Genomic DNA, 23,555 nt, shown 5'->3' on the forward strand with positions numbered 1-23,555 from the left:
AGGTGTGGGGAAAGGGCTCTGAGCTTCCAGGCCCTTGCCAGGCGCACCCTCCTCCCCAAATCTCTGTGTTCACCAACCCTAAAATCTCCAAACCCCGTCCTTTTGGTGTTTTTTGAAGGCTGCCTTATACAGGCAGGATTGATTAAATCATTGGCCGTTGGTGGTTAATGGAAGCTCCAGTCTTTACCTTCTCCCCAGAGGTCGAGGGTGCAGAAGTTCCAACTCTCTGACCCACAAGGTTGATTCTCCCGGCAACCAGTCCCCCACCCAAGGGTGCTTTCCAAAGGTCACTTCATTAACATAACAAAAGACACGTTTGCTGCTTTCCTCACTTTGGAAATTCCAAGGGTTTTAGGAGCTCGGTGCCAGACTCAGGAAGAAGACCGAATACGTATTTCATATTACAAGTCACAGCATCACACAAGACTGGTCAGAAGCAGAATGAAAAGCACCGTGGGAGGAGTGGATTTTAAAAGGTCAAGAGGCACGGCCCTCAGCATCCCTGCTTTGCCATTTCACTTCTCTGGAGGAGCCCTGCCTTTAGTGGAGCCCTCGGGTCGGTCAATGAGCATTTACTTCTCAGGCTGCAGGTCTGCATTTTCTCCTCATTTATCCCCCTGACCTCCATCGGAATTCCTTTCACCTAAACAAAGAGAATAATAAAAGAGCCCCATCTCTAGCTTGCAGAGCAAATAGAAGTCTAAGCCAGACTCGTCAATCCGGCGTTTCTAATTTTCTCACATTTCTCTTATTTTTGCACAAGCGAAGCCTGAAAGAGAAGGACGCCCAGTGATGTACTAATATTGAACAGCAGCGTGACAGCAAGAGCCAACTCACCCAGAGGGGACTGTCTAATGTTCAGAGTAAAGCAAACCCCCAAATACCACCCGTTCCGCCCCAAGGAAGAGGCCATTACACATACAGACCTGGGGACGTTGCAGGCCCCGCAGGTGGTGCTGAGAGGCAGCCTGCCACTTGCAAGCAAAGACTCCTTCGGGGTTCCAAAGGTGCCTCCCTTAATTGACCTCATCGATTTGGTTTTTCACCCCTGATATGTATGGTCCCTAATTTACCTTGACTTCACTGGAACCATTCAATGTTTTTAACCATTATATCCCCATTACAGTTTGCACCATGTAATGCGCTTTCGAGTTCTCTGAGAGTACCCAGTGCTCGCGCTGCTTAATGAAAGTACATTTTATCATGTCTTAGGGTTTGGCCTTGCATGACCAGTTCTCACACCAGATCAGGATGAAATGGGAAACAGCACCTTCCTGCTGGGGTTGGATAGAAATAGGGTCCGAGCCAGGGGAAGACCCTGAAAAATGCTCAAGTACATGCAAGTCATTAGACCCTCTATGTCGTGTAAATAATAATAACCATGGAAACGGGCAACAAATCCAACCAGCGGGCTATCCCAAAAGGTGAATGGAACGCAGGAATTGCAAACCCACAGTCAGCAACGATATTCAGAAGTCCAGGCAGGAAGGCAGGAAGTACAGAAACACTTGATTGGGTAAATATGGTAATTCTCTCCAAATTTACCCAAAAAATCAAGAGTAATTCCAATCCAAATCCTAAGATTTTTTTTTTTTAAACAAAATTTGACAAGCTACATCTAAAATTCATCCAGAAGAATAAATACTAAAGAATAGCCACGATATTTTTGGTAGAAAAAAAAAAAGGATGGACTAGTTCTCTCCTGTATTCAAATGTACCATGAAGCTATAGTAATAATAGCTTTATTGATACCAGAATAAGGAAATTATGTAAATGGGCCAGAGTACAACTTAGACCCAGATGCATGTATTACGTAGGAATTCGATCTCTAGTAAAGTTACCATTTAACGGAAGAACATCTGCTCCCAGGAGATTTCTGTAACTCAGTTGGTGGGTTATACAATTTATTGTCCAAATGGTGACAATTGAAGAGTAAGGAAGTGCCAATAGGAAACTGGACTGTCCCATGCACCTCCAGACTCTGGTTACGTAGCTATAAACAGGGTTGCCCTTGCATGGCTGTCGAGGCCCTGTGAGGTGCCGGGAGCACCCTTCCAGCGAAAGGACTGAAGTGCCCGTGAACACGGGGCAGGTCCCTGCGACATGGCTTCCTGGGAAAAGCAATCGCACAAAACCATTAAGAGCACAGGTGCTCACTGGATCAGGAGGACCTGCTTGCGTGGCAGTCCATCTGGGTTTGCCTAACGACGGCAGAATCGCCCCCGACCCCTCTGCCCCCCTGCTTACCCCCACTGCTCACCTCCGACCCGGTCTCAGCGAGTCCTGACTCAGGCTCTGCCATCAGAGGACGCCGGGCTCCGGGCTGTGGGCTCCGGCCCAGGGGTGCCCATGCCCCCGCCTCGGCCTCCGCACGCCCGAGCACCTGCCCGGTCGTCGGCGCATCACCTGGCTGAGAGGCTCGGAGTGGGCCTCCCTGGAGGCTGCCTCTACCCCTTCATGCACCACAAGGCCCCAGGCCGTGGGCAGCTCCAGGACAAGTGCCCGGGCTCTCTGCCCCGGTTGCCCGACCTCTCGCCTTCCTGCCGAGCGAAGTGGGGCCCAGGCCAGGCACCTCCGGGCCCGGGGAGGCCTGCACAGCAGCCCATCATGACCGCTCTTCTGACCTGGGGACACGAGAAGGAGAAGAGGCCAGGCCCCGGCCCCCTCCCTTGGCTCAAGGCTGAGGGTCCCTGATTTCCAGCCCCAACGCTTGCTGGACATGTCGTCCCCCATTTGTTCATCGGCCACTGACCCTCGTTTCCCGCTTTCCTGCCACTCCACGTGACCCTCGTGTCCCCGCAGTGACCACCTGCACGGCGATGCCTAATGATCTCAGGCCAGCTCGCTCCCCTTCCTGAATCTGAGTCCAGAATAATCCAGTTGGCATCGCCCCTTTGTTCTGACAAATGTCTAAGAGGACAGGACGCGAACACGCAGAGCATGGTCCTCCCTGGAAGCGAGTGAGGGGGACGCAGCAGCTCAGAAAGGGCCCGTCTGCAGGTGCCTCACCCCCTTGTCACCCTCCTCCCGGCCCCATGTCCTCCAGATCCACGGCCCCGTGGGGACTCGAGGAATTTGCCAGGCACGTTCCTCTGCAAGTTTACGCGACCTCAGCATCGCCTACTGCGGTGACCGCCAAACCGGGGGAGGCGAGGAGTCCTCTACACACAGAAGCCACGACATTTCCATTTCAGCCACAGAGCTGAAAATACTCGGTGTCCCCTATTCAAGCATATTAACTTGGGGTTTTCTGGGACAGGGCTTTCTGCTTCAATTATAGCCCAGCCCTCGGTGCCACCCCTTTCTTCAGACTGGATCTTGGGGAGATAGAGGCTACGAGAAACAGGGGTGGGCAAGATAAGGAAGAGGGCACTGAGCACATCCGCCTTGGTCCAAGCGGGCCACCTGCCCTAACGCGGTACCTCGGAGTGGGGGGCCTATAAGGCACAGAGATGTGTTTCTCACGGGTCTGGGGTCTGGGAAGACCAAGATCAAGGGCCAGCAGTTTCGGCGTCTGGGGAAGATTCACCTCCTTACTCATGAACAGGCCATCCCGTCCCTGCGTTCACGCGTGGCCGGGGCCGAAGGAGCTTTCTGGGGTCCTTTTTGTGAGGGCAGTAATCTCATCCAGGAGGCTCCACCTTGGGCCCTAAGCAGCTCTCACCTCTTGCTATCACCCCCTTGGTGGGCAGGGATTGCAAACTTTCCGTCGCTGCAGGGTCCCCGGGCCCTGGGCCATAGATCTCATTTCCATCTCAGTCTTGAGGCATTGGTTGCATCCGAAAGGGTTGAGCAAGAAAACCCTCGGGGTTCAGTGAGTCCTCAGCTCTCACTCACATGCAGGGGAGGTGCCGGCACCGGGCCCAGACCTGTGTCACGGATGCTGGGGAAAGCACGCCACCCGGGTCTGGACCACAAAGGAGACGCATGCACTGGGCTTGCCAAGAACATGCTTCTAGAAGTACAGGAACTTCCTTTCCTCCACTCAACCTTGGCACAACGTTACGTCTTCCTCTTCCCTGCGTCAGAGCAGACGGCTGGACAGTAGCACAAAACGATACCAGCATCATCTGAAAGCCTAGGGCATGTGTTCCTTCTAACCGACACCTCACTATTTTCCTTCTCTTTGACCTTAATTTTGCTAGAAGCTCTCAACTTAGCAGAAGATTTCACCTCCCCGGAGGTTAACAGAACCATCTTCATACAAATGCAGGGGCAGAACCGCTTTCTGAACTAGGCTCGCATTTCTCTAAATCATGGAATATTTGCAGCCCGGTTCCAGAAAATGCATCAAAGTTCAGAGACACCCTGTTCCATCTTCGACTTTCTGGAGCAAGAATTAATCTTCGATTCCCACAAGAATAAACAGGCTGTTAAAAAATGGTCAGCAGTTCACCAGTTAATATTTGCGGCCAGTTCACCACATTCACTGTTGTGCTTAAGCCTTTGATTCCCATTTTTCTGATAATGGCCCAAACCAGGGAATTCATCGCTCATCCCCTGTATGGTATCTGACCCAGTACGTTTCTAACAAATATTACAAAAATGGATGCATCAATAAATGACAAACTCAGAAAATGTTTAAGTATTTTTTTTTTAAAAAGGAGAATACTATTTTTAGAGAGGAAATTGAAGAATGACCTAATACTTGTATTCTAGACGAAATAGACTCTTATTTTACTGGGACCTAAATTTCCTGTATTTTTATACTAAAAATATTAGATTCTTACAATAAGAATTCATTTTCTTGAGAAAGAACCACGCAGCATCATCAGACATACCATTCATACAACTGGTCACCTTGCTAGAGCATTCGGGGCACATTTTGAAGTGATGAATACGGCTCTTGTCAAACATCATTTCTTATGTAAAAGTAAATTCATTTACAACTGACAAGGCAATAAAGAAAGCCATTTTGCTGGGGTTTTGACACAGGAAGACGTCAAGGGCAGCTCAGAGACTTTATCCTCAGGGTTCCCAAGAACAAAAGCCAAGCTGTTGCACCTGCTCGAGGCTGGACCCCTCGTCTGAGTTCCTCACTGTCCACTGCCTGCAGCCCTCTCTCCTGGAGGTTTTGCCTGGTGTTTTCTTGATCCTTCCTGACCACTCCCTGAACCCCCCAAACTCTACCCCCCTACCCCTGCCCCAAAGTGCTCCTCTTTGTACTACATTGTCCACTGTGATAGATGATGCCACCATCTACACCTGTCCTCAGGGGACCCTGAAAATCCTTTTCAGATCTTCTTGAAAAAAAAAAAAAAAAAAGATCTTCTTGCCATTGCCTTATCTTCCTTGAATCCACTCAGTCACCTCATACCTTCCAAGCAGGTATGCCTAGATCTCTCCATCCTTTACCATCTCCACTACCTCTGGGTTTTGTCTGGATTATTGCCCTCATCATCATCTAATTCCCTGCTTATCATTTCATCCTGCTCTAATTGATCCTCAATACTAGCTTCACAGTAATGTTTCAAATATATAAATATGATCACATGGCCTGCCCCTCCCCCCGTTCAAAAATGTGTGACAGATATCAAAATAAAATGTGCAAAATAGGGACCCCTGGGTGGCTCAGCAGTTGAGCACCTGCCTTTGGCCCAGGGCGTGATCCTGGAGTCCTGGGATCGAGTCCCACGTCAGGCTCCCTGCATGGAGCCTGCTTCTGCCTCTGCCTGTGTCTCCGCCTCTCTCTCTTTCTATGTCTAACATGAATAAATAAATAAAATCTTAAAAAAAAAGTGCAAAATAGGACTCCATCATCCTAAATGTAAAGTAGGGCCCCATCATCTTCAGGATAAGGACCTCTGCATGGCCTTTCCAAGACAGGTGTGGAAGTTCAGGATCTGACTCTTGACTTGATCCCCTATAGGTGTCATGGTCAGGCATACCAGCCAGAAGTGAATGCAGTCTCCCAGGATACATACACAGAAGGAGGGGATCGTTTTGCTATTCTCAGCACTAAGCAGATGACACTACAAGCACCATATTCAGAAAAATAACAATTGTGCTATGTTTAAGAGCATAGATTTTGGATGTAGGCAGCTGGAAGTTCATTTTCTAGCTCCTCCACGTTTCAGCTTCATGACTTTGGGCAGGTTATTTAAGGTCTCTATGCTTCTGTTTCCTCATCAATAAGGTAAGAATAAGAAGAGTGCCTTTCTTATAGAGGTTCTGTGGCAACTAAATTAATTTAAAAATATATAGCACCATTCAATAATAAATTTTAGTATTGTTCTGCTTGTGATACTTTGGGAAAAATATTAACCAATAGAGTACAGCCTGAGGAGGGGACTAAACTAAGAAAAGAAATTGAGATCATGTTATGTGAGGAACAGTTGGATAACATTCAATTTATAGCAAAGGAGTTTTGGCAGATATTACAGCTGAATGAGACATCTGGAAAGCAACCCAAACTGTAGACCCAGGAGCAATAGTGGAACTCTAGGAAGGCAGACTCCAGCTCATATTATAGAAACACTTTCCAACAAATATAAATGTCCAACAATGGGTGTGTGTGTGGGGGGGTGTTGTCTCCAGAGAAAGTAGATTCCTCACCACTGGAGTCTTTTAATCAATAGCTGATGACTCCTCATTTAGAACATTCCAAAGGATTGAATCATCAGATACACGGAGAATGACCTCCAAGGATCTTCTGAGTTTCAGATGACGAAGGGCATAACATGTCCTTAGCAGTGTCACTTAGCAGTGAATAGGGCTTTATAGTAATTGATTATTTTTGGTAAATTCCTTAAAGCATAAAATATTCATGTCACTAATACCAGCTTTGGTTGGTTTGTCATTTAGTTTCCCTCAATAACCCTGCTTACTCAGTGCTGTGTAAACTCTGGATCCATAATATACCACAGCTTTGGAAACAATCTCCCCGACCCCACAATTCATTCATGATGGACTATTCTAGCCAAATGTACTCAACTGGCCGCTATCCTTGGCTATTGCAGCTGCGTTTCTTTTTGTTTCTTACAGAATTCTGTCCCTTGAAAGAAACAATGACCATCTTTTTCCTCTACAATTTGCTTGCAGTGCTTATTTTCATTTTTTTTTACATGTTTTGAAAGCAATATGGCAAACATGAGTTTGAGAAGAGCTTTATTTTGATCTTACATATCAGTTTATGTAAGGTGAGAATGTTCAGAAAGAAGAAATGGGTCTCTTTGACCTTGACATAACTTTGAGATAAATCCATTAAAAAGAGCTCGCTCCAGGGATCCCTGGATGACTCAGCAGTTTAGAGCCTGCATTTGGCCCAGGGCCTAATCCTGGAGTCCCGGGATTAAGTCCGCCTCTCTGCCTCTCTCTCTCATCATGATTAAATAAATAAAATCTTAAAAAAAAAAAAAAAAAAAAAAGAGTTCCTTAAGTTCCTTCCATGTGCCAATAATAATTCCATTTTTAAAAATAAGGAAATACGCTAAGGTGTGCTTAATTGTCAACTCAGGACCACACAGTCAAAAATGGGGGAGAGCAGAGAGTAACACACCAGTAAAGATGGAAAGCCCTTGCCTCCAAGCCTTGCCTCACTTGTACCAGGACCATTTCCCCACTTGTTCCAGGCTGACTCCTTGCATCCTTGAGTCAAGCTTGTTTCAAATCTTGAGAGGAGGGGAAGCCGGTGTGTCCTCCATGGTCCTCAACCACCTTTCTCTCTCTTGGGAACACAATAAAGCCAGTCTTTGAATCTGACCATAATCCTCGGTGTTTGTATTTATACTTCACTCTCGGACCTGGATTTGTCTGCTGGCTCTGGTCTAGTAGGTGAGAATGCTCCTCCCTGGAGCTCTAGCACTCTCGCCCCCAGCTCCTGCCGCCCGCTGCTGGACACTACTTTACCACCACCACCACCACCAGCGGGGTTTTCAGCTGGGGTAACCAGACACACTGCACAGAGATTGGTCATGAAGGCCACCACGGTAAAGCTGGCGCATAACTGGGGGCCTATGCTGTAGTCTAACCTTCAGAAGTCGGTAATGCTCATAGAGTAGAGTGCATGGAAACGTGTGTCATGAGGGGAAAAGATTGAGCATCACTACTTTCAAGAAGAGTTTCATCTTATATTGACACTTAGGGAGCAAAAGGAAAGTGCAATGATGAATCCCACTAGAACAAGGATCGACTTCTCCAAGACTTGGTTTTCATGGCTCTTCACTCTCCAGCTACACAACATGGACCTTCGATTTCAAGAAGTTCCAACCTCCCACCCAGTCCCCACATAATATGCTCATATCATTGAGCTTATTCAATTGCTCTTCCTTGAAACTCTGCCTAATACTCTTCCCCTTCTTTCCTATCAATTTCCCTTCGTCTAGGAAGGCTTCCCTAAAGTTGTATCATCCTCCTTAAAGTAGAGCACGTGAAGCCTGTGAAGTCTTCCTTGAGTTCACCTACAAAGAATAGAAAGCCATTGATGGATGTTAAGCAAGGAAGTGACCCGACTAAAAGTATGCTTAGAAAAAATACTCCTAGAGGAACTGGATTGCAATAAAGATTAAAAATAGAAGAGAACATGACTTTTTCTTTCACAGTCTGTAAATCAGTATCCAAATAAAATTCACACATTATATTTAGTAAATAATGTTTTTTTAAGTCTCCTTTAATAAACAGGTTCCTTCTCTATTTTATCTTTGGAATTATTTATTAAAGACTCCAGGTCATCTGTCCTCAAAATCTGAATTTTACTGATTGCATCTTCACTATATTTTATAACATGTTCTGTCCTCTTTGTTTTCTATAAATTGTTCATTGGTTCCAGAGCCTTGATCAGATTCAAGTTGGGGGGAGGCGGGGTTTGACAAAACTAATTCATATTTGATATTGTGACTGGCTCTCTTTTTTGATGGTAACAGTCATTGATGATCAAAGTCTAGGAAATTTGGCTTCTTAAGAGTTGAAAAATGATGATAGTTTAATTCTAATATCATTTCCTCTTTAATTAGGTGAACTACTTCTATAAAGAGAAACTTCACTTCACCTACCATTTGGTTTCCCAGTGCTTTAGTTAATATAGAAAATGTAGGATATGCTTTCCCTATTCTTACCAATTTTCAATGTAATAACTTTATTTCCTAGCATCTTCTAATGGTAATCAGTTAGTTTTAAAAATAATACTGTAAAGTCACAAATTAAACATATTTGCTGTATTTCCATCCGTTTGAACTGTTATCCTAATTGATAGTCAGATTGTTCTTTCTTAGCATCTTCAAGTCAGTTCCTAAATCTTTTTGAAAGGATCCTGATGGTCTTTGACAGATGCCTTGCTACTTGGTATGATTCCTCTTGCATAGCATCTTCCCTAGATCTGGAATCAGCTAAGGAAACTTCATCCTTTTTGGGGACAATGCTGGCATTTGCACCAGCAATCTTGGCCCGCTCTGAACACCGATTATATCCCTCTACCTCACCCCAGCCCTACAACTCTAAGTGATGTGGGAATGAACTGAGGGTCTGGCTGGTCCTTATAAATGTGCAGACAAATTTAGGCTCAAAGAATGTCTGTGGCAAAAATTACTTGGCAATAATAAAATAATGGTACTAAAATTTGAAGTGGCTATTTTGACATCGCCATATCAAAATGTCCTGCTGTGAGGCAGCTAACCAGTAGGGAGGCTATTCGAGGAATCTAGACAGACAGCATGATAGACACTGGAATCAAACTGACCTAGATGTGAACCCCAGATCTGCCATTTAAAAAGTTGTATGACCTTCATATTATTTAATCTCTCTAAGCCTCAGCTTCCTCATCCATAAAATAGGGTATTTGTCAATGTGATGCATATAAAACACAGCACTCATCATCACATGGCAAGTACTCAATAAATGGAAATGATGATTGTTTTTGATGATATATTATTGTTGCAAAAATTGATGTAGTGACAGAGAGAAGATTCTAAAATAGCCCAAAACACTCACCACTAGCCACATGAGCCTACTGAGCACTTTATTTTTTTTTAATTTTTATTTATTTATGATAGTCACACAGAGAGAGAGAGAGAGAGAGGCAGAGACACAGGCAGAGGGAGAAGCAGGCTCCATGCACCGGGAGCCCGACGTGGGATTCGATCCTGGGTCTTCAGGATCGTGCCCTGGGCCAAAGGCAGGCGCCAAACCGCTGCGCCACCCAGGGATCCCCTACTGAGCACTTTAAATGTGGTTAGTCTACATTGCCATGTGTTATAAATATAAAATATGCACTGAAATTTAAAATCTTAGTTTTTTAAAAAAAAGATATAAATTATTTCATCAATAATTTTTATTTTGGGGTGCCTGCATGGCTCAGTCAATCAAACTTCTGCCTTTGGCTCAGGTCAGGATCCCAGGGTTCTGGGATGAGGAAAGCCCCTCATCAGGCTTCCTGCTTAGCTGGGAGCCTGCTTCTCCCTCACCCACTGCCCCTGATTGTGCACTCTCTCTCTTTCTCTCTGTGCCAAATAAATAAAATGTTTAAAAAATAATAATAACTTTTATTTTATTACATGTTGAAGATATTTGGGGGTATATTAGGTTAAGTAAAATGTATTATTATAGTCAATTTCTTCTTTTATTCTTTCCATTGTGACTATTAGAAAACTTAAAATTACATATGTGATTCATATTATACTCTTATTGGACAGTGGTTCTCTAGAGATGGTAAGAAATTATATACAAGAATTTGGAGACTGAGTGGATGAGGTGTGAGGGACAAGAAAATCACTTTTTTCATCCCCATATATTCAATATCTTCTAATATGAATCAACTTTTAATCAATGCATCTTAATGGATAGCTGTCCTTTTCTTTTTTTTTTTTTTTTTCTTTTTCAAGAAACCAAACATATGCATTGGCTATTTTTCCCTCTTTGAAAAGAGGCAGGTCTTCTGGGTTTTGATAACAGATGTTTGACAATAAAACCAAATCAGTCCCTTTCAGGGAGAGATTTACATTGATTAGTACCTATCATGTCCCAGACACTTGACAGGACCTCTCACTTAATATTGAAACGATTTTTGGAGGCAATTACAACCTTCATTTTTACAGATAAGGAAATTGAGGTTCGGTGAGGCTAATTAACTCCTCCCATGTCACAGAGCAAGGAAGAAATGAAAGTGAGGGCAGAAATGATTCCCATCTGCCTCCTTGACCCATGCTGCCTCTTTCCAATTTGAGTGGTCAGTTAGGGGGAGATGTGTGGGTTGAAGGATAGCTAGGCTTCCAATTTCTGACCCTCACTCATCTTCTTATGTGGTTCTCTTAGTCTCCTGGGTTCTTAGTCCTTAATGTGGAACCCAAAATCATACAGGCTACAAAATGTGGAGGTGGAAGCTCTTTGAGGTATTATATTCCAAGGCATTATATTACTTATTTTATGATTATTCTCAGCAACAGAATTATCACATTAGGCATTTTTCAGACAATAACAAGAACATAGATTTTTAAAAAGGAAAAAAAATATATATATATATAATTTCATATTTCTCAAGAGTATTCACCACAAAATCCAAGTAGTTTGAGTGGGTTTTTCTTCAACTTGTAAGCATCAAAAAGGAATAAGGAATCACTACTACTGTTACTGTTTTTCTTTTCCTCATATTTTTAAGTACAGTTCCTTCCACTGGATCAAAGTACAATTTAGAATTTTAAAAATATTTTCCTTTGCTTGCTTAGTGCCTTTGCATTGTGGAAACCTATTTTTATAATTAAAGACATTTTACCTTTTATCTACAGTCTCAAAAAGTTTAACTATTCAAGAAAACCCAAAACCACCAAGCCTCGATATTGGCATATGTCTGCACTAGAGTATTTCTGATATCTCTTCCAGCTAGTATTCAATGATTTTTTGGAATTCTGTCTCAAACCCCTTCATTGAGATAATGGTCTTAATTTGGCATATTAGGTATATTAGGATATATAAATAAGCATTTACATATAAATAAAAAGCTACCGATAATGTCAGGTTCATTATTTTAATTAATCCTCACAACAAATTTTGAAGGTTACATCATATTCCCATTTCACAGACAAGGAAATTGAGTTTCAGAGAAGTTAATTAGCTTATAGCCAATGCAATATTATAACAAAAAGGGCAGAAATGGAATTTGAAGTCAAGTTTTCTCTGCTTTCAAAGCTCATGGTTTCTATTTCATTTAGCAATTAAAGACAAGGATAAATCAAAGGAATAGTCCCATTGGCAAAAAGAAAGACCTGAGGTACTCAATTTGGGGCTAAGAAGAGCAAGCTCAGCTGGTTTCCTCTCGTAGTAGAATTTTACACATATTATCAGTAGTCCGTCAGAGCACCTACTGAGAGAGGCCATGGACAAATAGAGTTCATTCAGTGACCACCACAGTTGGACCCACAAACCATATGTTTTTGCCCCCAAAATATCTCACTAATCTGCTACGGCATCTAAAATTTCAAGTATCACAGCTCCGCCTTGGGACAGAGTGGTGGGTCAACAACTGGGTTAGGGCTGGGCTGCGGGGGCGGGGGGGGGCAGCATAGGGAGTGGGAGAGATTAGACGGAAGAGTCTGTTGCAATCTGAACATCAAAACAAGGTTTGCACCCGAGATGTCCAGCTCTACAGCAATGCCTGGGTCTACAGAAATCCTTTTCAAGGATCACTGGGGTGCTTTCATGTTGCCTTCCTGCTTGGTGCTTAATCTCTCCTCCCTCTGCTTTACTAGACTGCCCATGAGCCTTAAGACTTAAGAAATTAACAGAATGTGGGCAGCCTGGGTGGCCCAGCGGTTTAGCACCGCCTTCAGCCCAGGGTGTGATCCTGGGGTCCTGGGATCGAGTCCCGCATCGGGCTCCCTGTATGGAGCCTGCTTCTCCCTCTGCCTGTGTCTCTGCCTCTCTCTCTCTGTGTGTCTCTCATGAATAAATAAATAAAATCTTTAAAAAATAAAGAAATTAACAGAATATAAAACAGAAAGAAATTATATCTAACTAAAGACAAATTAGAAGTCAAGTCGAAGGAACAGACCTTGGCTGAAATTTTCCACAGCAGAAGGAAATAAAATTCTTCAGATGAAAGGAACCTTAGACTCATCTCTTTCAATTCCCTCGTGTTATGTATGAAGAATTAGAGGCCAGGAGGCAAAGGGCTCTCAAAACCTCAAAAGAAGTTGAGAGAGCGTGGGTTTGGGGGTTGGACAGTCTTGGATTGAAAATCTGACATCATCACTGAATAGCTCTGTGACTTGAGACTATTTACTTACTTTTCTGAATATCACTTTCCTCTTCTGGTAAATAGTGAGAGCTCTCATATGGGTTACAGAATTAAATGAAACAATGCGTATAAATGCATTATTTATATAGGTCTGGAGAAGAACCTCATACCTTTATGTTTATTATTGGCATTTCTAGCTCCTCTCTGTAAAAAAGCTCTTATTATAGTTTGGCGTCCTTGATTTTCAACTGAAATAGAAGAATTAAACCACATGCACTGAGAAGAGATGGATGGTTTCAGCATAAATCTGTCATTTGTACCAATCTGAGGCACACGTGAGTTATGAGCAGGTTTTCTCACACCAGCTGTGTATGTGCATGCCCAACAGAGTGAATGTTTAACAATTAAACTGGTTTTAAATATGTAGCATAGAAGGAATCAAACTGAACATCAGTTGTGATTATCTGCTTGAAAAGCTCATTAAGAAATGAATTATGGAATAGTGGACTAATTAAGCCCATGCAGAAATGTGTATTCCATTTCTGCATAAGACGTATTTTTTTTTAAATGACTCAAACAGAAGGGCTTGATGTATTGGTATGGCAATTTGGAAAAAAATTTCTATTTCCTCCAAATGAAAAACACTAACATTTACTGAGTGCCTACTCAATGCTATACATTATTTCAAATTATCTGCATGGTGAATCTTTATGATATCTGTTATTACTCTGATTTTCTTGATGAGGAAAATGAGGTTCAGGGAAGTTTAACAATGTATTTAGGTTACATAATTACTGCGTTGTAGAGCTGGGATTTCAACCTGAAAGTAATTTCACAGCTTTTTCAACTGAGCCCTGAGATAGTCATTTCTGATGTAGATGTGCTACAAAACCTACTTCGTTATGCACATGCATATCAATCTCATATTAAAGATCTCCAAAAAATAAATAAATAAAATAAAGATCTCCATGCACACCTGTCTGATGAGCCCATAAGGTCCACAGAGGAGGGGTCACATGGGCTGTGTTCACCAACTTCTCCCCAAGACCCAGCTCGATGCCTGCCATGTGTTACATCTTCAGTAACAAGTTTCTGTTAATGGAAGGAATGAATACTGAATTAGCTAAAAGAATAGAGTTTAGCTCCACAGTTATCCTTTCACAGGTGGCAACAGTGAGGGGAAAAAAGGAGTGTTTTGCCTTTGTTCATACACTTACTCGGCTCCAGAGTGAAGATGAAAAGCCCAGAGCCTCTGAAAGTGCTGAGCTCAACAAGCCAAGTCACCAGCAGGCTAAAGGACAGGTACATTATTTAGCTCGGGCTACGTCCTCCTGAAGCAGATGTCAAACACATCCTGATTACTCGAACAACAGCTGGCCCACATACGTGACAGAGGTCGCAAGTAACTCCCACAACCATCTCCAGCCAGAGGAGCCCAGACATTGGCAACCCAGCTGTTGAAGAGCAGTCCGTGATAAAAATTCACAGAACCCAATTTCCCTCACTTGGTTCTTCCCAAAGAGGCCATTAGCGTCCAGCAGTACGCTTCTTTGCCTCTACATCCGAGAAGCAAGCAGAGCCAATCACTCAGTCCTTGGGGCATAAACTGGGGAAGAAAGGTCTTTCACATCCACGTTAGTCCCCCAAATGATACGAACACTTAGGGGGCAGATAGAGACACGGGAACCCAACAAAGAAATGGAAGGAGCAGCCAGCGGGGGAGAAAAAGAAACAAGAGAACGTTGTCCGTACGTCAAGGTTATAAAGCGTTTTCAGAAGTAGGAAATGACCAATGATATTAGTATCAAATTCAGTAAGCCGAGCAAGTTAAGTAAGATGGGAAGAGACAAGTAGCTATTAGATATGCCCACTGGGAAGTCACGGCGCCCTTCGGAAAGAGCAGGTCTGCTAGGGCGCCAATGTTGATTCATTATCGTGACCCCTCCTTGGACCCAGATCTGGCGTTTGGTGCCCACAACGCCCAGGACGCGGCTGGCACACACCAGGCACGTAACAGGCGCCATCAGATGGACGCCCAAATGAATGAAAACAAGACGTAGTAGTTTATTTTGGAAAAAAAAATCCCAAAGGCATTTAAAACTGCTCTTAAGATGTACCAGTGTTTTCTAAATTAAATCACTGGGTCTAAAATTGTCACCATACATTTGGCCTCTCCCTCCCAAGGCCCTGAAGCCAAAACAACTCCGTTCCTATGGAGAACATATAATTTGCCGTCTGCAAAGAGGAAGTCTCACACATTAGAAGCATTCCTATATTGCTGTGCTTAGAGTGACCTTTTAAGTTGCTGCTGTGATGTCATTAGTGTTAACAATTTTACGCAAGATTAGGTGTGTAATTATGTGTTAAATAGTTCTGGCTCCTACTTGCTGTTTAATAGAGCAGAGTGCATTAGGCGCATCCCATATGCGTAGCTCAAGGCCACGGACACCGGCAGAAAACTGCATCCACTTGCTCTTTCCCTGCCTCGTACGCCCCTCGCCCTTGCAGCTGTCACCTCCAGGCCTCGGCGCTGGTACCCATGGAGAAGCCACGGCACAGAGTAGCACTCAGAACTGTTACTCTCCGGCCGAAGCTTCCAGAGACAGGAGGCGTCTCCATAAAGGATTTAACTTAAATGAAAAATCAGAACTTGAGCGTTTGTAGCAATGTTTCTCACGTGGGCTGCAGCCCTGATGCAAAATACCTGGGCAGCTTTTTAAAAAATCCCAATGCCAGAGCCCCACCCAAAAGGTTCTCGCTGGTCTGGCCTGAGATCCAGTATTTTTCTAGACCTTTTCCCAGATGATGGTGATGCGTGGCCAGCGTTCAGGGACCTCTCTATGCTCTTCTGGCTCAGGATGGGTATCGGAACGTAATGAGAATGAGTAAGTACTTCAGATTTTATTATCTCGGTATCTCAGAAAACTATTTTTCCTCTCTTGAGTGTCTCTGCCCACAGGGGGAAAAAGAAATCAATAGTCTCGATGTACAAGTACAAAGCAACCTAATTGGATTTTTTTACAAAAAGATAAAATCCATCCATTTGCTGTAAAAACTAATAACAGAGGAAAAAGAAAGAAGCGAATGTTCAGTATGTTCCTACTGTGTGCCTCAATCCGACGTTAGGTATCGAGCATCTGTTACTTCATTCGTCTTCCAAGCAACCCAGAAAAACAAACGCTGCCATTCCCATTTTTACAGCTGAGGAAACTAAGACACAGGGGTGTTGAGGTGACTTGTCCAAAGTCCTACAGTTGGCGCACGGTGATGCCCGGGGCCGACAAATGCATAGGCTCCGTCTGCTCTCCTGGGGTCCTGCTGCCCTTCTAAAGGAGACCTTACGGATGATAATCCAGCGAGCAACGGAAACTTCCTGCTGAGTCAATGACAAAGACAGAGGGAGCAGGGCAGTCAGGAGGAGGAGCCCGAGGAGGTGGGAGTGGGAGAAGGAACAGCATCCTGACCCCGGGAAGCATCAGGAGGGAGCCACAGCAGTGGCACCGCGCAGGCGGCCGGAGTCAGTGACCATCACGGTGTCAAGTGGAGAGTGGAGGGCTGGGCGGCGGGTGCACCCAGTGTGTCCTTGTGTGAGCCGCAGGTGTGAGCTGCAGGTGTGAGCCGTAAGTGTGAGCTGCAGGTGTGAGCCGTAGGTGTGAGCCACAGGTGTGAGCCGCAGGTGTGAGCCGCAGGTGTGAGCTGCAGGTGTGAGCCGCAGGTGTAAACCGCCGTCAGGGCGTGTGAGACACAGCCCTGCCCTGAAGTGGCCTTGGCCCAGCCGGGAGGCGGAGTCGCAGCCCAGCAGCGGGGAGCGTGCTTTCTCCCACGGGTTCCACCCCAGAGCTGGGAGCGGGGCCGAGGACGCTGCTAACATGGCCGAAGGGAGGCTCCCCATGACCCCGGAGATGGGCCCGCAGACAAAGGCTGTCACTCACCAGGCAGGGGAGGGAGGCAGAGGGGACACGTAGACTGAGTCAAGGCGGTAGGAAGGCACAGGCTGTGTGCGGGAGGCCGAAGAGGCCCCACACCAGTTCCGAGGCAGGTGGGCACATCCTCGGGCCACTTGCTGTCATTCAGGCGGAGGCTGCGGCTCGGGGGTTGCTGGTTCTCAGACCACAGTCGTCCCAGACATTCAGGCACGGCTCTCCCAGGCCGCCACCGCTGCTGCTGCTTCTTTGTTGTCGTCGCCTTCTTTTCCTCCTCCTTCTTCTTCTTCTTCTTCTTCTTCTTCTTCTTCTTCTTCTTCTTCTTCTTTTCTTCTTCGTCTTCTTCTTTTCTTCGTCTTCGTCGTCTTCTTCTTCGTCGTCTTCTTCGTCTTCTTCTTTTCCTCTTCTTCTTCTTCTTCTTCTTCTTCTTCTTCTTCTTCTTTGTCTTCATCTTTGTCTTCTTCATCTTCTTCGTCTTCTTCATTCCGGTTCCACTTTCTTTTTATGTAAGCAACCAGAGCAGCAGCCCTAGGCCAGGGTGGGCAGTGGCAGCCGCAGGACCGGTCCCGAGAGCAGCCCCAGGCAGCGCCGGGCAAGCTCCTCCGGGCCAGGCCCAGGGCCTCCCCGTGGGGCCCAGGGCTTGGGAGGCGTCTCCATGCTCCAGGGGCTGCACTGGCCTCACCGCGGCCCTAGAAGATGCCGCAGCAGGTGACCTCGGGATGGAGCGGGAGCCGGGCTGCTCCCACGGCCCATAGCCCGGCGCACGCTCTGCTCATGCTAGGGCTCCAAATTACAAAATAGCATACAGTGCTTTTTTTTTTTTTTTTTTTTTTTGTCTCTTTATCACTTTCCTAATCACAACTCAAATGAGATGTTCCTTGTCTTATAAAGTGAGCGGAGTTGGAGTAATTATTTAAGAGCTCAGGAGGCCTGCTTTTGAGCTCAGGGAACCTCCAAACCTGCTTCCATTAACATATCCTGGGTGTTTCTTTGAAGCCTGGAAATTTTTTCAGCTTCCGCAGAACGTTTACGCTGTTGTCCTTAAAGCAGCTACTCTCTTTCATTTTAATTAATAGCAAACCTTGCAGGGTTTAAGTAACAGTTTGTCTGGGCTGAAGAAACTCCAAATCCACCTATTGGACTAACCCGAGGAGTCAGTGAAAGTTCTTTCCAACAAGCTTTAGACGGTTCATTAGAATGAATGTATCTTCCATCTCCCCCTTTCCGTATCCTCTTAAAACAACAAGCAGGGGGCCACGCTAGGATCACGGCGTCTGGAAGTGTCCTACGCTCGTTAGATCACTCGCTCCTCTCACTTGGAGTGATGTCAGAGCGTCTACAATACGGAGGGTGTGTCTGTGAAATGCCGGGTGGTAACCGGGAGCAGGGCAGGAGCTCAGCCATCGACTGCTTTGCTTTAACGCAGAGGGGCCACTTTTCCGTCTACTCCACATGCCTAGGCCTTCGGGAGTGACTGAGGTGAGCAGAAGACTCCACCAGAGTCACGGATGAGATAACTTCCTGGGAGATTAAGCCAACCCTCATCCTTAGAGGGTAGTTCATCCAACGTAGAGTCAAGTCATTCTGATTTCCTGCGGGCTCCTTGGCTTTAACAATGGATTCAATCTCCATCCTGTTGGATATGCTTTAAAGATCTTCAAAAAGGAACACAACTAACTTGAAATATCTCGGATCCATGTAATTTATTTATTTATTTATTTATTTATTTAGTTATTTATTTATTTTTAAGGATCCATGTAATTTAAAGAGCTAGCAGGTTCAACTTCTAAGGCTTCCTAAAGCCATCCATTCAGGTGTCACCTTCTTTAATTCTCACTGTTTATCCGTGGAGACCAGGGGTGGGAGGATGACTTCTTGTGTCTAGACGGGTTACCCAACCCCCGCCGCCCCCACAGCCTCCGTTCCTTGCATCTCTGATGCTGTCCCAGGGCTGCTGGATGAGATGTATTCCCCGGCCTAGTCCCGGAGAGGTAGTAACAAAATGTTGGAGTGGAGAGCGACCGTAAAGGTTCTCTGTTTCAAACTCTCTATGTTACGGATGAAAAACAACCGAGTCTAACCAAAGTTAAAACCATTAACCAAAGTTAAATGACTTTTTAAAGACCACACAGCAAGGGAGTGACAAAATTGGGCCTCTCGCCGACCACTGACTCGAAGTCCGTGCTCTGAGCCCTTGCCACTCGCTGTTCTCTGCAGACCCTCCACACAGCATCACCTGAGAGCTGTTAGAAATGCAGAAACTCAGGCACCACCCAGGTCCCAGGGAATCAGATTCCTCATTGTTATAAGACCCCCAGGTAATTCCTATGCACATCACAGTTTGAGAATCACTGGGCTAACATCATAAAATGTCTTTCTATGGAGAGCATGAGAATTGGATTCAAAACCAATCAGACATTGGTTTTGAAGCATGGCTTCACTTTTTCTAAATCTGAACAGATATCTCAAGTGAAGCATCATTTGCAATCTGGAAATAATAGCACCATCCACCTTACATTTTTCGTAATATAAGTACAACGTAAACATATGCATATACATCTCATGATATAGGCATAAATAATATATACAAATAGCTAATAGATCATATAATAGTCAATATTTCCAGTCTCACGTGTTCCATTAATATAGCATTCAACCAGAAGGAAAGCCACACATGATTGTACGTCATGAAGAAACCACTTTCCTTATTTTGTTCTATTAACTCAATGTTATTTTAACTTTTTTTTTTTAAATATTTTTTCTTTATTTATTTATGATAGTCACAGAGAGAGAGAGAGAGAGAGAGGCAGAGGGAGAAGCAGGCTCCATGCACCGGGAGCCCGACGTGGGATTCGATCCCAGGTCTCCAGGATCGCGCCCTGGGCCAAAGGCAGGCGCCAAACCGCTGCGCCACCCAGGGATCCCAATGTTATTTTAACTTTTATATGTGGTTATGATTTCTATGATATTTCATATTTCTAAATCTCTAGAAAATGACTATTACATAGAAAATAAATAATAAGAGCTAACTTCTTTTAGTGCTTTGCTTGGAGATGAAACAACATAATCCGTAAGCCAAATCCTATCCAGGAGAACACAACGTTCCTCTAACATCCTGACTCTGGATCCTATAAACCCAGCCTCCAGGAGCCAGAGGGTGTCTGTTCTGCTTCTGTGAATTTCTCAGAGACTCGACTGCCACAGAATGAACCCACAGCTTTGGCAACAGCCCAGCATATTTAAAAGATGTTTTGTCAAAAAAATAAAAATAAATAAATAAATAAATAAATAAATAAATAAATAAATAATAGTAAATAAAAAATAAAAAAATAAATAAAAAGATGTTTTGTCACCCATATGTCACATCTGCCAGCATCAAGGAAAACAGTTTGAATAGGAAAAGAGAAAGAGAATTTTAGTATCTAAATCTGAACCAAAATTTTGGAAAAGTACAGTGTACTACAGAGTGTGGAAACAACCAAAATTAGATTAGTGGGGAAGGAATACGATGCTGACATGGATTAGAAAGCCACGCTTCCCATGGCAGGGGCTCTCAGCCCTGGCAGTGCATTAGAGACGATGAGGGGCTGTTGTAAAAGTTGAACGTGCATTTCTGAGGAAGGGACTAGGCCTGCATGGTGTTTGAGATTCCCGGTTGATTTTAACATGCAGCCGGGGCTGAGAACACTGCCCTGAGCCACAAACCCTGGCCCTGTAGCAGCGTCAGTCCACTGGAGCGGACACAGAGTCCCAAACTTCAGGTGGTGGTAACTTCAGTGTGTTTGTTCCCCTTCTAGGTCTTTTCGCCATTCCTCCAGGACTTCCACCATAAGGAAAGGAGCCCCTGGACCAACATCCTCTAAGATGTTTATATGGACCAGCGGCCGGACCTCTTCATCTTACAGACATGATGAGAAAAGGTAAATCACTGGGACTCTGGGGGCTTCTCAGAATCACTTAACCCGACTACCCGGGGCCATGCCAGTAAGAGAGCATGAGGCACCTGAGCACTGTGTTCCACAAGTGTTGATGTGGGGCAGGCTCTCCATCCTCGGAGTGGGCTTCCTGACCTTTCACCTCCCCCCTTGCACTCTCTGTGCGGTTTTGCAAAGGCTGCTCCCTGTCAGAAACGCCCTCGGCCCGTGCACGCGTGTACCCCCTCATCACTTGGCTAGCTCCGGCTCTGCTTTCAGGTGTCCACTCAGTCAGAGCCTCCCGCCACCCTCTTGACCAGCACAAATCTTGTGGTTTGCTCTCCATTGAATCTCCAGCACCCCCCACGGTACCTGGCACACAACGCTCCATAAATACTGATCCAAAATGATGAAAATTACATTTCAAGGACTTATGGGAGGGAAGGAAAGCAGAAACCACGAGGGGATGAGATGACGATGGTCAAGTCCATGGAGCCCTCAAGGTCCCTAGGAGAGTAGCCTGGGGTAGGAGAGGAATGAGAAGGAAGATTGAAAAGCAAAGCCAATATTAATAAAAGACAAAATGGCAATTACACAGCTCAGTCCAGCACCCCAACTTGGGTTGAGGGAGTAAATCCATTCATAAAATTCTTTGGCCATTTTTAAATATGTGTTTTCTTTCCATTTGTTTTCTTCTGCTTCTCTCTTTTCTCATTGCCCTTACACTATCTCTTAGGTTTGGTGAAGTGTAAAACCCCACTACTTATACCAGCATATTGCAATATTGCAACTTAAGTGGGGCTCACCTGCCTGCAGAATCTGATAAAACCAGACTTGATAAATGGGGCTGGGCACAAGGAAGGACCTGAGGGGGGTTTACTTGAATGCACTTTTGAGAACTGGTGGTTTTATTTTTCCTTTTAAAGTCTATTTTACCCTATAGAGGAAATCCTTTGAATAATTTTGAAAGCAAAATTGTTCTTCACAGTAACTATATATTGCAGCAAAAACCTTGGAAGCAACTTCAGTATTCATAATGGAAAATCTGTTAAATAAATCATAGAATGTAATATATCACTTAGCACTTAAAAATGCTTTGACAAAATATTAACTGAAAAATCAAGTTGAAAAATTACAAACTACGATTGCAGCCACAAAAATATATATATACATAGGAAAAGGCCTGAAAGGAAAAACATGTTTTCACTTCTCCATTTTCCAAATCCTTTGTAATATGTATACCATCTTAATTATGGGGAAAATAACGATATGATGTTTAAGTAAAATTACAGCCCAGAAGGCAACTAGCATTTGAACAAAGTCCTAGTGCTCATCGCCGCAGAAGAAAATCAACTGAAAATTCTGTATCTTTGTTCATCTCAAGATTTCCACATGCTTTTTCCAACGTTTAATCAAGTTATTTTTCATATGCTTTCAAGCCAAGTAAGTGAATAATCTTCCAGCAACATCTTTACCCTAAGACCAAAACTTGGTATGCCATTTGAAAATTCCATATTTTGCATGTAATCTCATTTCCTAAATTTAAAAAAATAAATAAATAGCCCACTGACAGTGATGGTGAAAAGTGGCAGAGATTTTGTTGCCTGACAGCAATGTCGTGATTTTCAATGGCTAGCCTGTCTGAGACTTGAAGGCTTCATCAGAGCAGGTGAAGTGTGATTTATTTCACTTTCTATTTATCCTCTCTGAATAATTAAGTATATTTTGGTATATTTACATATTTTTTTCTTTTACAAAAAGATTAACACCTAAGAAGCAATTACTGTATATGTTTTACCTAAACTGTTCCCTGAATTTATAAGATAGAGATTACTGGGTCCATTTTGTAGATGTGGAAGCTGAAGCTTAGAGATTTCAAAGAACTTCCAAGGGTCCAACAAGTAGCCAGTCAGTGATGGAATCGAATCTGGACTCAAGATCATATTCTCTCTCCCGCATCCCATCCATACCTTACACAGGCTCTTTCAGACACGAGACCCTCGAAGCAGCCGTCAAAGGCCAAGCTGCCAGGGAGAGATTGTGTTAACTTACAGCTCAAAATTGCATATCAAAGGAGGTAGTAAATGTGTGGATATGGTATAGTGGCAATGTTTGTGCAGCTAAAGGGAGCCAGTATTTAGCCTCATATTCCACACTATTACAGTGATATGAAACTCTTAAATGACTGCTTTCATTTTTTAATTTTCAAATTATGATTTCAATAACTCTGAGATTTAAAATAATTAAAATATTAACTACGAGAAATGATTTTCAGGAAGCTATATTTATGGTGTAGAAATGCCAGGGTCTACGAAATCAATCTGCTTGGCTTTAACCTTGAAAGTCAAAGACAGACGGAAAACAGCCAACGAATGCAGCCACAGAATCTGCTACTAAGGCGGTACCCTCGGTGTGGCGTTGGTTCATTTGTCTGGACCCTCCCCTTGGCCGCACCTTCGTCTTTGCTGCACAAGCGTCTTTGCTTCGTCAGACGCTTGTGCAATAGGATCAGGTTTTAAAAGTGACTTGGAACAGTGTCTATTCCTCTGCTGAGGA

At 44.2% G+C, this 23,555-nt stretch overlaps 1 protein-coding gene and 1 long non-coding RNA gene across 3 annotated transcripts in view; one reads left to right on the forward strand and one right to left on the reverse strand.

Annotated features, from left to right (window-relative positions):
* KCNMB2 (potassium calcium-activated channel subfamily M regulatory beta subunit 2) overlaps nt 1–23,555 on the forward strand; it is a 198,116-nt gene that overhangs the window by 148,953 nt on the left and 25,608 nt on the right. The window contains 1 exon segment of the mRNA XM_025425654.3: nt 20,883–21,005. Coding sequence (XP_025281439.1) covers nt 20,950–21,005 — 56 coding nt within the window. The 5' untranslated portion in view covers nt 20,883–20,949.
* Nucleotides 1–23,555, reverse strand: part of LOC112646000 (uncharacterized) — a 101,729-nt gene that overhangs the window by 21,918 nt on the left and 56,256 nt on the right. The window contains exons 3-4 of one of the 2 annotated variants that reach the window (XR_003127413.2): nt 14,139–14,254; nt 7,091–8,399 (exon numbers count right to left, since the gene is read on the reverse strand). This is a non-coding gene — a long non-coding RNA (uncharacterized LOC112646000). Of the gene's footprint in view, nt 1–7,090; nt 8,400–14,138; nt 14,255–23,555 lie in introns of those variants that run through there. The other variant, XR_007408195.1, reaches the window with a different exon arrangement.

The sequence above is a fragment of the Canis lupus genome, chromosome 34 (genome assembly GCF_003254725.2).
Source record: "Canis lupus dingo isolate Sandy chromosome 34, ASM325472v2, whole genome shotgun sequence".
NCBI classification, from domain to species: Eukaryota; Metazoa; Chordata; class Mammalia; order Carnivora; family Canidae; genus Canis; species Canis lupus.